This window comes from Gymnodraco acuticeps, unplaced genomic scaffold (assembly GCF_902827175.1).
Source record: "Gymnodraco acuticeps unplaced genomic scaffold, fGymAcu1.1, whole genome shotgun sequence".
In the NCBI taxonomy this organism is placed as follows: domain Eukaryota; kingdom Metazoa; phylum Chordata; class Actinopteri; order Perciformes; family Bathydraconidae; genus Gymnodraco; species Gymnodraco acuticeps.
In genome coordinates, this window is record NW_022991063.1 from 649,406 (window position 1) to 662,238 (window position 12,833).

Genomic DNA, 12,833 nt, shown 5'->3' on the forward strand with positions numbered 1-12,833 from the left:
TTATCTCCAGAGATACATGGGATTAGGCTGCAGGCCCCCTTCAAAGGAGCCCAAATGTTCAAGGTTCCAAATAATTTAGTAGGAAAGATTTTGTATACAACCATCCATTTCATAAAGTACAAATATTAAAGTACTGAAAGAACATGGTTGTGCTTTGTTCTAATTCGGGTAGGGGTATCTCAAAAACGAAAGCCTTTTTGGGGGGTTTGTTCCTCTACTATATATGTTATTCTCTGACTTGTAATGTATAGATTACTGGAATACACTGCTGTGTTGTTTGACTGGCAGAACCAATCAGTTGTCCCCTCCTCGCCCCCTGTACAGCGCTCCTACTCGGGGGAGAACACGGCGAGCGCAATCGCCCGCTCCTGTGCCAGCCTGGCCCTGTCCCTGCTGGTCCCGGTGCTGGTGGTGTGGCAGAGGGAGGGGCTGCTCCAGGTCCTGTCAGCGCTGCAGGCCGGGCTGCCGGGCTCCAGCTCCGCAGAGGACTCCCAGGCCCTGCAGTTCCACTCCGGCCTGGCGCTGGGCATGGTGCTGTCCAGCCTGCACCAGCAGCGCCTCAGGTCTGTGGGGGTGACGCAAACACACGTTGTGACCAGAGGGGGGGCTCATTTTAGTTCAGGGGCCACATACTGCAAAATCTGATCTGTTCACATTTAATGAACTATCATTTTACAACACATTTTGAACATCCTGAAATGTATTCAGAAAAATAAGTGTAATTTCAACAATATCATTCCTCAGTTTATCATTTACACATTCATTACAACTCACAGATCTCAGTATCTGGGGAACAATATAGTATTTTACTTTATGATCAAAACTACTTTGTAGGTTCAGTAATCCCACTTCCTTGAGAATATATAACATTTCAATTAATTTAATTAAACTGTATTTACAGTTAATGTATTTTCTGTAATTTTTCATCCCGCCAGATTGCACCCTCTGGAGGGCCGGTTTTGGTCCGCGGGCCTTATGTTTGACACCCTTGCTGTAACCCATCCTTAATACTCTGTCTCTCTCTGCTCTGCAGTGATGTCTCGGTCCAGAAGGACACTGATGTCCTCCGCAGCGCTCTGGACGCTCTGGAGGGCAGCGCCTTCAACCCCGACCTGGAGTACAAGTCAGTGCTGAGCCCTGACACGTGATGTGAAGTGGGGGAAATAATATTCTGATTCTTTACTTCATGCATAGAAGTCCTAAAATCACACAGTGAACATTCAAGTTGAATCAGAAATCCTGTATTCGTCTCACAGCAAAGGGACAACGCAGACTAGCTTAAGATAAGATAAGACTTTATTTATCCCGAAGGAAATTGTTGTGCCGAGTTACAAAAATACAATAAACACAGCAGCATACTAGTAAAACTGTACACTAACAGTGCAGTATAAAGAGCAATTACATATCTACAGGAAACACAGACGGTCACATGATTAATGTAAATATTAACTTATATGCAGTGCTGAAAGAAGTACTCACATCTTATACTTAAGAAGAAGTCCTAATAAAGCAGTGTTTGCTTTATTAGGACTAAAGCAAACACTTGTGGACTCAAGTCCTGCATTCAAAATGATACTTAAGTAAAAGTACAAAATAATTTGCATCAGAATATATTTAAGTACCACATCTAAAAGTGCTTGTTATCCAAAGTGGCAATTTTTTAAATAATATTAGTTGGATTAATAATTGATTCATGTGTGTCTATCATGTTGAGTTACAGCTGGTTAAGGATGAGAGAACATTGATAACTAGTATCTCCATCCATAACAGAACATCATAGTGTATTAGTTGATTTCATGTTTGTATTAATAATATAAACCTGCAAAAGTAATTATTAACATTTGCTGCCAAAGTGTAGTGGAGCAGAAGTATGAAGTAGCATAAAATGAAAATACTCGGGTAAAGTACAAGTGCCTGAAAAATGTACTTAAGTGCAGTGCCGAGTACTTTTCCATAGTTACTTTCCACCACTGCGTATATGATAGAGGCCAACCAGTAGGGAATAACAATACAATACAAAGAATGCACAAAAGCTACAACATGTGACTTTACAATGAACCCAGCGTTCTGACCTGGAGTCTCCCCCCCCCCCCCCCCCTCAGCACGGGCTGTGTGCTGGGCCTGGGTCTGGTGCTGGCCTCTATCTGCAGCAGTGGACTGACGGAGCAACAAGTCCACGTGTCCCAGACCCTGGACAGACTGCTGTCCACCCTGCAGGACAGCAGCGGGCAGGGGCGCATGCTGCAGGAGGTACACCCCCCCCCCCCCTCTCAGAGTGTTTGCTGTCCTTTGATAAGACAGTGTTTGTTATTTTGTTTCCTTCTTCAGTTAACAGTATGTTTTTCTCTTTTGGTGCAAGTTTGCTTTTTGAGGAATGTTTTTTTAAATCCTTAAAATAAGAGACAACTCACCTGTGGATGCTTCATAGTTTGTTCAGGTTCTCCCTTTCTATAATCACGAACAATGTTATATATTTGTACATATTGTGGCCAATTTGCACTCACTCACAGGATATATTTGAATATAAAGCTACTGTGACCAATTGTTGTATGTAAATAGTTTATACATTATACATATATATTTATACAGTATGTTATATGTTTAGCAGATTGGTGTACAAGAGAGTATTCTTATTTATTCTGTATATGTTATAGTGTTTATAAACTCTTCTGAATATATTTATTTTCTACTGAGGATATGTATAGCATAACAGATGTGGAGCAAGCAGGCTGAAGGTGTATGGTATACTTTAGATAAAGAAAGCCTGAATTCTTATCAGAAAAATATGTGTTGTTGTGTATTATCCTTTTTGTCTTTGAACATGTGTGCATCCGGCAGGTATTGGCGTACTCTGTGGCGTGTGTGTGTGTGTCGGCCTTCAGTGCAGACATCATAGACGCTGCCAAGGCTGAGGAGGTCATGACCTCTCTGCGCACCCTGACCGAGGAGAGCCAGCAGGTCAGCAGCACCATTACTGAGAGATCATGCCATAAAATCCACTGAGTTATAGCAGTTTAATGTATATTCCAAAAGGCATTGTTTGACTTTGTAAACTGTACAAATTAGAGAAGACATTAATTGCAATTTTCACAACTTTTATGTATTTTGAATGTATACATTTTATACATTTACAAAGGCAGGGTGATAACCTAACCTTCTTCCTCACTAGTTCCCACTGTAGTTAGTATGGTGGTGGTACACCTATTTATCTTAAGGAATGTCAGGTTGTTCATAATGTTTTGTAAAAAGATAGTTAATTAAATGTGAACATTTTCAGAATGTACTTTTTTGCACTCAGACAAAGGGAAGGAGTTGTGGTAACTCGGAGGTTATTATGCAGTGATGTCACTGCTCCGGCCCACTGGGGATCAGATTTGTCTGCATGTGTCCCCTGAACCAAAATGAGCCCCCCTGTTCTAACCCCTGTGTCTCTGTGCGTTGTAATGTTCTGTCCAGACCCCAGGCTTCTCCCTGGCTCTGGGGCTGGTGGTGCACGGCCTGTCCATGTCCGGCCACGGGAAGGCCGAGGACATCCAGCCCCGCCTGCTGGCTGCCTGGGTGAAGATTCTCCTGGCAGAGGTACTACGTCTTTTGAATTCTTTTCCTATGTACTGCTGCTCTATATACAGGGGTGGGAAGTAATGAAGTACAAATACTTTGTTAGTGTACGATGTAGATGTTCTGGTATCAGTACTTTACTCCACTATTTATTTTCAGGCTCATTCATTTATTTTTAATCTGCATTCGTGGCATGATCATCATTAGTCATTGCTCTCCTATTTCCACCCTGATGTCATACAGAAAACACGATCGGTGCATTCATCATGTCTTGGTTTCCTCTAAAGAAGAGGGACCAATGGCAGCTTAGCTCAAACTGTGCCAGTAGCCTATGAAGCTATTTCAACGGGGCAAGGCAGAAAGTTAGGGAAGAGGCAGAGACAGGTGAAGTTATTGAGATGACTCAGGACAGAGACGTGGGAGGCTGTGGCTCAGTGGATAGAGCGTTGGTGTTGGGATCAGGGGAGCACAGGTTCAAACCCCACAGCAGTCAGCATGTCGTTGTGTCCCTGAGACCCTTCACCCCAAAGTGCTCCTGTGGGGATTGCCCACAGTACTGAGTATGTGAGTCGCTTTGGATAAAAGTGAAAAAATGAAAATGTAACATTCCTAATGACCCACGGCCATATATGAGGGAGATGTTCTATAAAACAGATGGTAGTTATGGCTACTTTTTACTGAAGAACATTTCAAAGCCCATACTTCTTTGTTTTTACCTGAGTAAAGACGTTTAGTCAGTACAACTTTTACCAGAGTACTTTTAAACAGAGTACCTGTACTTCTACTTGAGTCTAATTTTACCCTCTCTGATTAGATCATGTATTTACTACATCTCTTCAAGGGGGGCGTCTCATAGTGAAGAATTTCTCTCACTTGATGAAAACGCTTATTCTCAATCAATCAGCTGATTATTTTAGGAATAAAAAAAAAAAAGTGTAAGGTGATGTCTTAAATGATTTATTATTAAATGAAGCCGTAAAAAGCTGATTTGTTTTCTTCTTTGGAGAATGCACAATAATCAACATTCAAAACAGGCTTGTTTTCACTAACAGTCCATTAGCCTGTTGTTGTGGGGCCTCTTAAAATACAATGAATAACCATATCATTGAACATGAAACATTACTCAAACGATTAATCATTTATCAAAAAGTAACCGATTATTTTCCTGTTGATCGAAGTCAACTAATCGATGGAGGTCTTATTCCTTTAAGACAGGCATCCTCAAACTACGGACTCCGGTCCGGATCCGGACCGAACCACCACTGTCTCCGGACTCTGAGCAAATTATACTTTTCATATGTATGATCTCTCTGTATTATATGTGAGACATCGCCACAACGCATTCGCAACGAGTCAAAATTCTCCGCTATGTCCACTGCAAACAGCGCTCTGCATGTCTGACTGTTCCACTGTGTTCCACCTGTGTGTGTCAACGCTTTGGTCCAATCACATTCAGCATCCAGTCAGCGTTTTTTCCCCCCAAACAATCTGCGAATCAGAGGCACAGTAGGGCGGGTCTTCGCGGACTGCGGGTGGGAAAAATGTGTGTGTCTCTTTCAACCTGTCTAAGTCAGAGCGAGAATTTAAAAAAAAAAATTCAGAGCGAGAGTTAAGAGCTCATCTAGTTCCATCTGTACTGTAGCTAGTAGCCTAGTTTCACCTACCGGGGTGGCAACTGACACCCTAAAAATAGGCCTTGCCACCCTAGCTGCCACCCCAGTTGGCAGCTTTGTTTTGAAAGAAAAGTTGTGGCTCATCGGACATTTATGAGAGAAAGTCTCTAATGTCCGAGTGCAAGTGAATGCAGCACAAGATGCACGTCATGTAACCCCTCCCCCGGTCCTGGCGCGAGCGTGGACATATGATTGGCGGCGATTTCATTTTGAACTGGACGGCGCAAAACGAGAAGCATTCGGACCCAAGCACTGAAGGAATGAGGTATTTGCGGTCTACAATGACAGAGAAGAGACTGTCAGTTTGACTGTACTCAGCATTCAATCAAAACGCACTAAAGCTGTTGATCTTAATACGTTTGTGAGGCGTTTCGCTGAACAAGATGGTAATCGCCGCATTCAGCTGTAATAGACATGTCAACTTGATGCTCTGCTCACGGATGAGCATACACAACTATTAAGATGATGACCTTACGTGTGTAAATATATTTTTTCTTTGAGGGGGTCTGCCCCCAAAAAACAGTTTTATGTCCTGAGAAAGTCAAATCAGACGGTGTGTAAAACTACACTGCCCAGCCAAAAAAAAGTAACCACTTTGATTGAACTAGGCCAGTAGGTAAGGACTTTCCACTGGATAATAACTGCAGTATAAAAGAATGCATGACTGAAGTGATGGAGACCATGTTGAAGGCAAACAAAAAGAGGAAATAACAGGCCAAATCAAGCAAATCTCCCTCTCAGATTCCACAGCAACCAGAAGAACAGAAATACTGGCTGGTGATTTGATTCATCAGCTTTGTGATGGAATAAAAAATGCACAGTGCATTTCCTTAGCTGTGGGTGAGTCCACTGACACCACTGACAATGCTCAGTTGCTGGTGTTTGTGAGTTGTTATGATGAGGCAAAGGGGGAGTTTGTTGAAGATGTGTTGGGCCTGACGAACCTCAGTGGACACACAAGGGGGCAAGACATTTATAAAGCAATAATGGGAATGCTGAATGAAAGAGGGTGCAGCTGCCTTTATTCATAACTGTGCAGCTCTTACACTGCGACTCTGAGGGGTCAAGCACAGACACAATAACAATGAAAACTGCTGCATACAGATTATTTTTGTTTTTGCAACCTGGAGTTAAGAATCTTGTTGCAATTGTTTAAAAGTTTGAATGACCGTAATAAACGGACCTTTGTCTTATTGAAACATTTATTTTGGACCTTTAAGATTTGTATTTGAGTACCCCTGCTTTAAGACATCTGAAAGTAGCCAGGATTCCTGCTGTTTAAAGATTCAACTTTATCTGCAAAATAAATGTGCTTCCCCAATGTTCTGATTGGCTGTGTGTTTCAGGGCTGTCCCACAATGCAGCGGCTGGCTGCCGTCAACGGCCTGGTGGCGCTGGTGGGGTCTGAGAGCTACCTCTTCCAGGTGAGGAGTCCTTCAATGCTAAATGAAATATGATTTGATGAATAGTTGGAAGAGTTGTCTTGTATTATTGTGATGTTTCTTATCAGTGCCATGATCTTCAGACAGAAATTGCTACTAATTTCAAATCAACTTTCTGTTAGAGATTTATCTGGCAAGGTATTTATAGTTTTAAAACAAATGATGTCAATGTGGAGTATTGTCGTCCCCTGGTTGGTCCTCTTTTCTTTTGTTCCACTTTTGATGTATTTGTTGCCTGAAAATGAAAGGCTCTTACACTTAAGATGTTGGTGAGATAACAAAGAGCAGGTTTTTGAACTGTGCCATACTTAATGGATCATAACAGAATGGAGTATAGAACTAATCTACAGATGCTCCTGTTTGAAATAAGACCAAATGTATCACTTTGTTGAGACACACCAAGGCCAAAATGTGGTCTGCAACTGCTGAGGTAAGTCACCTGAGAAGGTGATGAGTCAGCAGCCAATGCTGACATCTGTTAATGAAATAGGTTTACCCCCGGGGGAGACGATGATAGTGGCCGTTTCTCAATGTCGAGTATACCTGCTGCAGAGCCACTATTTCAAGTATACTACGTCATCGTGTATGACATAAAGTTGCTCTCATTGGTGAGTTTCTTCCTCTACTGTCAGTGTTATTGGCCGCTTGTCTCGTTGAACAGCAAACCGGTGAGCTGGAGCTGTCCTCTCCGCAGCAGAGCCGCCTGAACCAGGTGATCCGAGCCGTCACACAGGTACGGAAACATCTTCAAAGGTTTCACCTTCCCTCTCTAATTATTATTTCTGAATACTACAAGATGTCAGAAGTCATTTCAGAAATGGACACCATTTGACTATAATAATAATAATAATAATAATAATTTCAATTTATATAGCGCCTTTCACGAAACCCAAGGACGCTTTACAATGGGAAGTAACAAAACAAAAAGTAATAATAATCATACAGATACATAGGCTGAAGAAAACAAAACAGGAACAGGTTGCTGGGTACTGTATATTAGTTGAGGCCAAAGGCCTGAGTGAACAGATGGTGTTTGAGGTGTTTTTTGAAGGTGACTATACTGTTGATTCCAATAGATATCTCTATAGATATACAGTACATCCTTCACTTTGATATGTATACACGTACTACCTTCCTGTTGATATGTATATCTTTACTGTTTTTTAATGTTCTACTTGATGTTACCTTTAATCCATGTGCGATGTCTTATCTACCTGCTGCTCAGTTGAAAAAATGTCACAAATTGTGCTGAATAAAGTCCACCTGATGTTTGTGCAGATCATCACCTTCTCTGGAGCCATCGGCCTGCAGTCCAACAGCGCCTGTCTGCTGGGACACCTGCAGCTGGCCCACATGTCCACCAGTCACAGCCACACAGCAGGTAGGAGCACAATCTGGTGTCTGTGGATAAGATGAGGAGCTGTGATATATCTGTCTCCATGTCCTCCTGTCCTCAGTTCCTCAGGACTTCAGTTACCTCTCAGAGAAAAGTCTCCTCAGATCCATCATTGACTTCATCACAGAGGCAGGAAGAAAAGGTTTGTTGATTCATTATATTTCCTTCCAATCAGTGTGTCTGTGGCGATTTTGTCTACAAATATGTTTGTTTAATAAAGTTGAACTAAATAGAATGTGGGGAACAAGTGCTGGTGGAATTGCTTTGTTTTATTTCTAATGTGTTCTCTTTGACGTTAAAATGATTCCTGTCAGAAACTCTTTCCCATCTGTTATTTAAGAAAAAAGGATTGTGGTCTAAAGGTATTACAACAGAGGAGAAATGATATCACACTTAGAAATTGAATTTCCAGAGTGTATCTTTCTTGTTGCCTCGTGGGGCTTCAGTGAAAATGATACTTTAAGCTATAATACCGCTTTATTTGTAAAGCGCTTTCCATGCACCAGGTGCAGCTCAAAGAGCAACATGGCACACATCACACATGAAAACAGAGAAGAACAAACAAAAGATTAAAAGAGGGAGTGTCGCTAATAAAACACTTTTTTATATATTTAAATAAAACGTATTAAACCGTTGAAATAAATAAAACAATATAAAAATAATATATAATGAAAATCAAAACACCATTTAAAAGGGGTTGCAAATAAAATAAAAATCTAAAAAGAAGTGTCGTTTAAGAAAGTCCACTGAGTGAAATAGATTTATATATATATTGCTGCCTCTGCTAGAACTTTCTTCTTGCTTTTATGAATCTCCAGGTCCAGAGTTTTCCCCTCCATCTCTGGTGAAGACGGCTCTGACCCCGTTGGCCTCCGTTGGATCCAGTTTCCAGTACCCCCCCATCAACTGGAGCGCCGTGCTGTCCCCTCTGATGAGACTCAGCTTCGGTAAGTTCTCTGAAGAGTTCTCTGAAGAGTTCTCTGAAGAGTTCTCTGAAGAGTTCTCTGAAGAGTTCTCTGATGTTCCTGAGGAGGCCGACCCCCTCTCACGTCTGGTTCCTCCCCAGGAGAGGACGTGCAGCACCAGTGTCTGTGCCTCGCATCCTGTCAGGCTCAGACTTCCCAGAGTGCATCTCTCTTCCTGGGCTCCTGGCTGGCCCCACCTCTTGTGCACAGCCTCAGTGTAAGTTCTTCTTGAGTAACATTTGACATTGAAGTAAGTGCTTTTTGCGTGTAGAAGTTAATCATTCGACCAATTAATTAATTCAAACTTAATATTTTCACATTCTATTACCCGTTTTTTCAGATGAAGGAAAAACATGTTACTTAGAAAAATGATCCTAGTAAAAAAAAACTTTTTCTCCACCTATTTCACAGATGAAATGTATTATAAGGAACTTAGAAAGACAATTCTGGCTATAATTATAATTATCTAGGGGAACCTAGACATAAGATGCACGCTTTAATCTCCAGCCCTCCCGTTGGACCTGACTCTGGTGATGTCTCTCCCCCCCAGCTCCTGACCCGGGCCCACCTGTATGAGGGTCTGGGTCTGTGGATGAAGCATGTGGCTGAGGACAAGCTGCAGGTCCACACAGAGAGTCTGGGTCTGCAGCAGTTCCAGGACGACCTCCGACCCCAGCGCCTGGCCCTGTGCCGCTCCCTGCTGCAGGGCCTGGCTCAGGCCATGGCCCTCCCCAACCCCCCCAACAGCTGCTGGACCCTCCTCTGCTCCACCACGGAGAAGATCTTCTCCCTGCTGCCCAACCACATCCAGGTACAAGGCTGGAAACGTTGTCATTGGTTTTATTCCACTCATGGTCATTATTTCAAAACAAAACATGTACAATTAAAGCAGTTTTTAGTAGCCCATGATGGAAAGGAGCAGTGAGAAGAAAGTCTGTCTTGGTTTACACACCAACTGAAGCTTCAACTTCTTACTTATCTATCTGGCCGGAACAATTCAACTGTAAAATGTCAAATGTATTATCTCTTCAATTTACACACGGCATCTATTGCACGTCTGTCCGTCCTGGGAGAGGGATCCCTCCTCTGTTGCTCTCCCTGAGGTTTCTCCCATGTTCCCTTTAAACTGTGGGTTTTCTCTGGAAGTGTTTCCTTGTACGATGTGAGGGTCTAAGGATAGAGGGTCTAAGGACAGAGGGTGTCGTATTGTCATACTGATATTCTGTACACACTGTGAAGTCCACTGAGACAAATGTAACATTTGTGATATTGGGCTATATAAATAAACATTGATTGATTGAACTGCTTTCCAACTCATTACCAGCCACTAATTCAGGTTTCTTTTGTACGAAACTAAGTTGAATGTACAACCAAACAAGTTTGAGACCAACATTTCCACTGCTTCAGCTCTTACATTAAACACATCAAATATTTTCAGTGCCTCAACTTCCAATCCCATACAACCGCTCTCATGCAAACAGTTAAACATTTTAGGACACAGAGTACTGCATCAGCTGTGATTCCAGAGCATTCACAAAGATTCCTTCTGCTTTTGTTCAGGATCATGAAGTGGATTTGTATGTGGGAATCGCCAAATGTCTGTCTGAGATGTCTGATGCAGAGATCGACCGGATCACGAAAGTAACCGAGGTACATTATAAATGTGACAGGGTTAAGGAAAAAGAAAATACATATGCTAACCATTGCTGAGATAAATGTTATAGTGTATTGCTTGTGTCTTAAATACAGTGAGTATTTTAATTCTTGTTTTGGTCTGGTACAAGCTAGAATTGCCCCCTGTAATGCTGGACATAAGTTGTATAACACATACTCTGTTGTGAATATAATCCTATAAATGAACTTTGCTTAGACCAGCAAAACAAAACAAATCTGAAAAGTTGGATATTTCTCCCATGCCTGTGAGCTCTGTACAAAGCTCAAGCTGGAGTCGGGGTGGTTAGCCTGGCTTAACATAATGACTGGAAGCATAGGGAAACTATGAAACTGCTAGCCTGGCTCTGTCAAAAGTAAAAAAAGAAACCTACAAAACTGGCTGGGTAAACATGTTGTCTTCTCTCTGTTCTGTACAATGCCTTAACGCCATGAATTGTAGAAGAAAGTGTCATTCTGATTGCTTCATTTATTTGTTTGCCGAAACTACGATAAATGAGAAGTGGTGCATGCAGGTGCTTAGCAGCCTGCCACATGAATATGTTGACACTATTTTGGGGAGCAAAAAGAACACTGTACATTTGTAAAATAAAATGAATACTGTAGTAAATAAAGCTTTGTGCTGTTAAGGCTCAGATGGAGAAGACCTGCTTCGTGCTGGCCTACCTGACCTCCCAGGGCAGAGTCCCCCTGCTGGGGCTCAATGACGTCATCGCGGGGGTGCTCCAGGGCTGGCCCCAGCGCAGAGTCGGCTGGCTCCTTCTGCAGACCTTCTACCAGTGTCGCCTAGCAACCAACCCTAACACAGGTCAGGAATAAGTCAGCTCTTTATGCGTTCACATCATACAGGAAAGTGACAAAACATACTATCCATTAAAGAGAAATTATAATGCTTATTTTAAGGTTCATACAGCCAAAGGTTTCTACGAAAACATCTATAGATGCTTAAATGTTTGATTAACACATTTTATTTTTCTTAATACACCTGTATTTCTTATTCTGAAACGCTCCGTTTTTGCGCCCGTCTCTTTAAGGGGTCTTATGAAGCAGTTATTTCTGATTGGCTTGTAGTTTCAGGTAGTTCTTAAGCCTTGGGTAGAGGTACTGGACGGTGGGAGACTTCATGTGAGATTTGTAATCTGAATGTCTAATCTGAATGATTGATCTAATGTTTTCTTAGCTAGGAAGCCCACAGATTGCTTGTCTTACTTTACAGTTGGTAGGCACACCAGATAGAAATGTATGTTAAAAATGTATTTTTTACAATTACTGAAGGTATATTTTTTATGATATTTCCCCTTTTAAGTTTCAAGTTCTTAAAAAAAGGCTATTTGTAATGCGACCACTAGGTGACACCAAAGTCAATAATTTCACACTGATTTATTTATTAGCAAACAACACAAAGAATGACTACATTTATTTGTTCTGCATGCAAACCAATAGTGTGTCATCATTTTTACAGTTTCTTGATTTCCATCTCTAAGCGAATCCACAGTTTGAGTTGTTTCTGTTGTTCTAGGCGTTTCCAAACGAATGGAGTGGCTTCTGGAGCTGATGGGACACATCCGAAATGTTGCCTACGGTGCAACCCCCGTCACATGTGGAGACACGAAACAGGTATGTGTGTCAGCCCTGCTGCAAACTGCAGGGTGATTTCTGATAGAGCTGGCAGTGTTTAGATGCTACAGTTACAGCTATTTCAGCATGCAGGTGTAAAGCTCGGGAAATCTGCCATTGCTGGGGGGGTTGGAATGCAGCCCAGGTCTTGTCAGGCCTGTCCACTAACTTTTCTCAAATACAGGTTTTACACTGAAGTACGTCATTTAAAGTGAAATCAACATCAAATGGACAGTCATGGTCTGGGCAATACATCACTATTATATCGATATAGTGATATAAGACTAGATGTATTCTAAGATGTGGAGATATCGCGTTATGGTGCCTTTTTCTAGTTTTAAATGCTGCATAACAGTAAAGTGATGTCATTTTCTAATTTGTATTATGTGTCTTTCCCTGCCCAGTCATTATATCCACATAACCAATGATTATTTATCAAGTCACATTTTGTAAATATGTATTGAAAGTATCAAAAGTCAACCGTACATATTGTCGCAATATTGAGATTCGG

General features: G+C 41.8%; 1 protein-coding gene across 1 annotated transcript in view; it reads left to right on the forward strand.

Moving 5' to 3' along the window:
• The window catches only part of focad (focadhesin), a 79,310-nt gene that overhangs the window by 62,734 nt on the left and 3,743 nt on the right, over positions 1–12,833 (forward strand). The window contains 15 exon segments of the mRNA XM_034236623.1: positions 325–563; positions 1,034–1,123; positions 2,103–2,250; positions 2,839–2,958; positions 3,457–3,579; positions 6,578–6,655; positions 7,335–7,406; positions 7,952–8,054; positions 8,131–8,211; positions 8,888–9,016; positions 9,136–9,251; positions 9,585–9,845; positions 10,595–10,684; positions 11,336–11,513; positions 12,225–12,322. Coding sequence (XP_034092514.1) covers positions 325–563; positions 1,034–1,123; positions 2,103–2,250; positions 2,839–2,958; positions 3,457–3,579; positions 6,578–6,655; positions 7,335–7,406; positions 7,952–8,054; positions 8,131–8,211; positions 8,888–9,016; positions 9,136–9,251; positions 9,585–9,845; positions 10,595–10,684; positions 11,336–11,513; positions 12,225–12,322 — 1,926 coding nt within the window.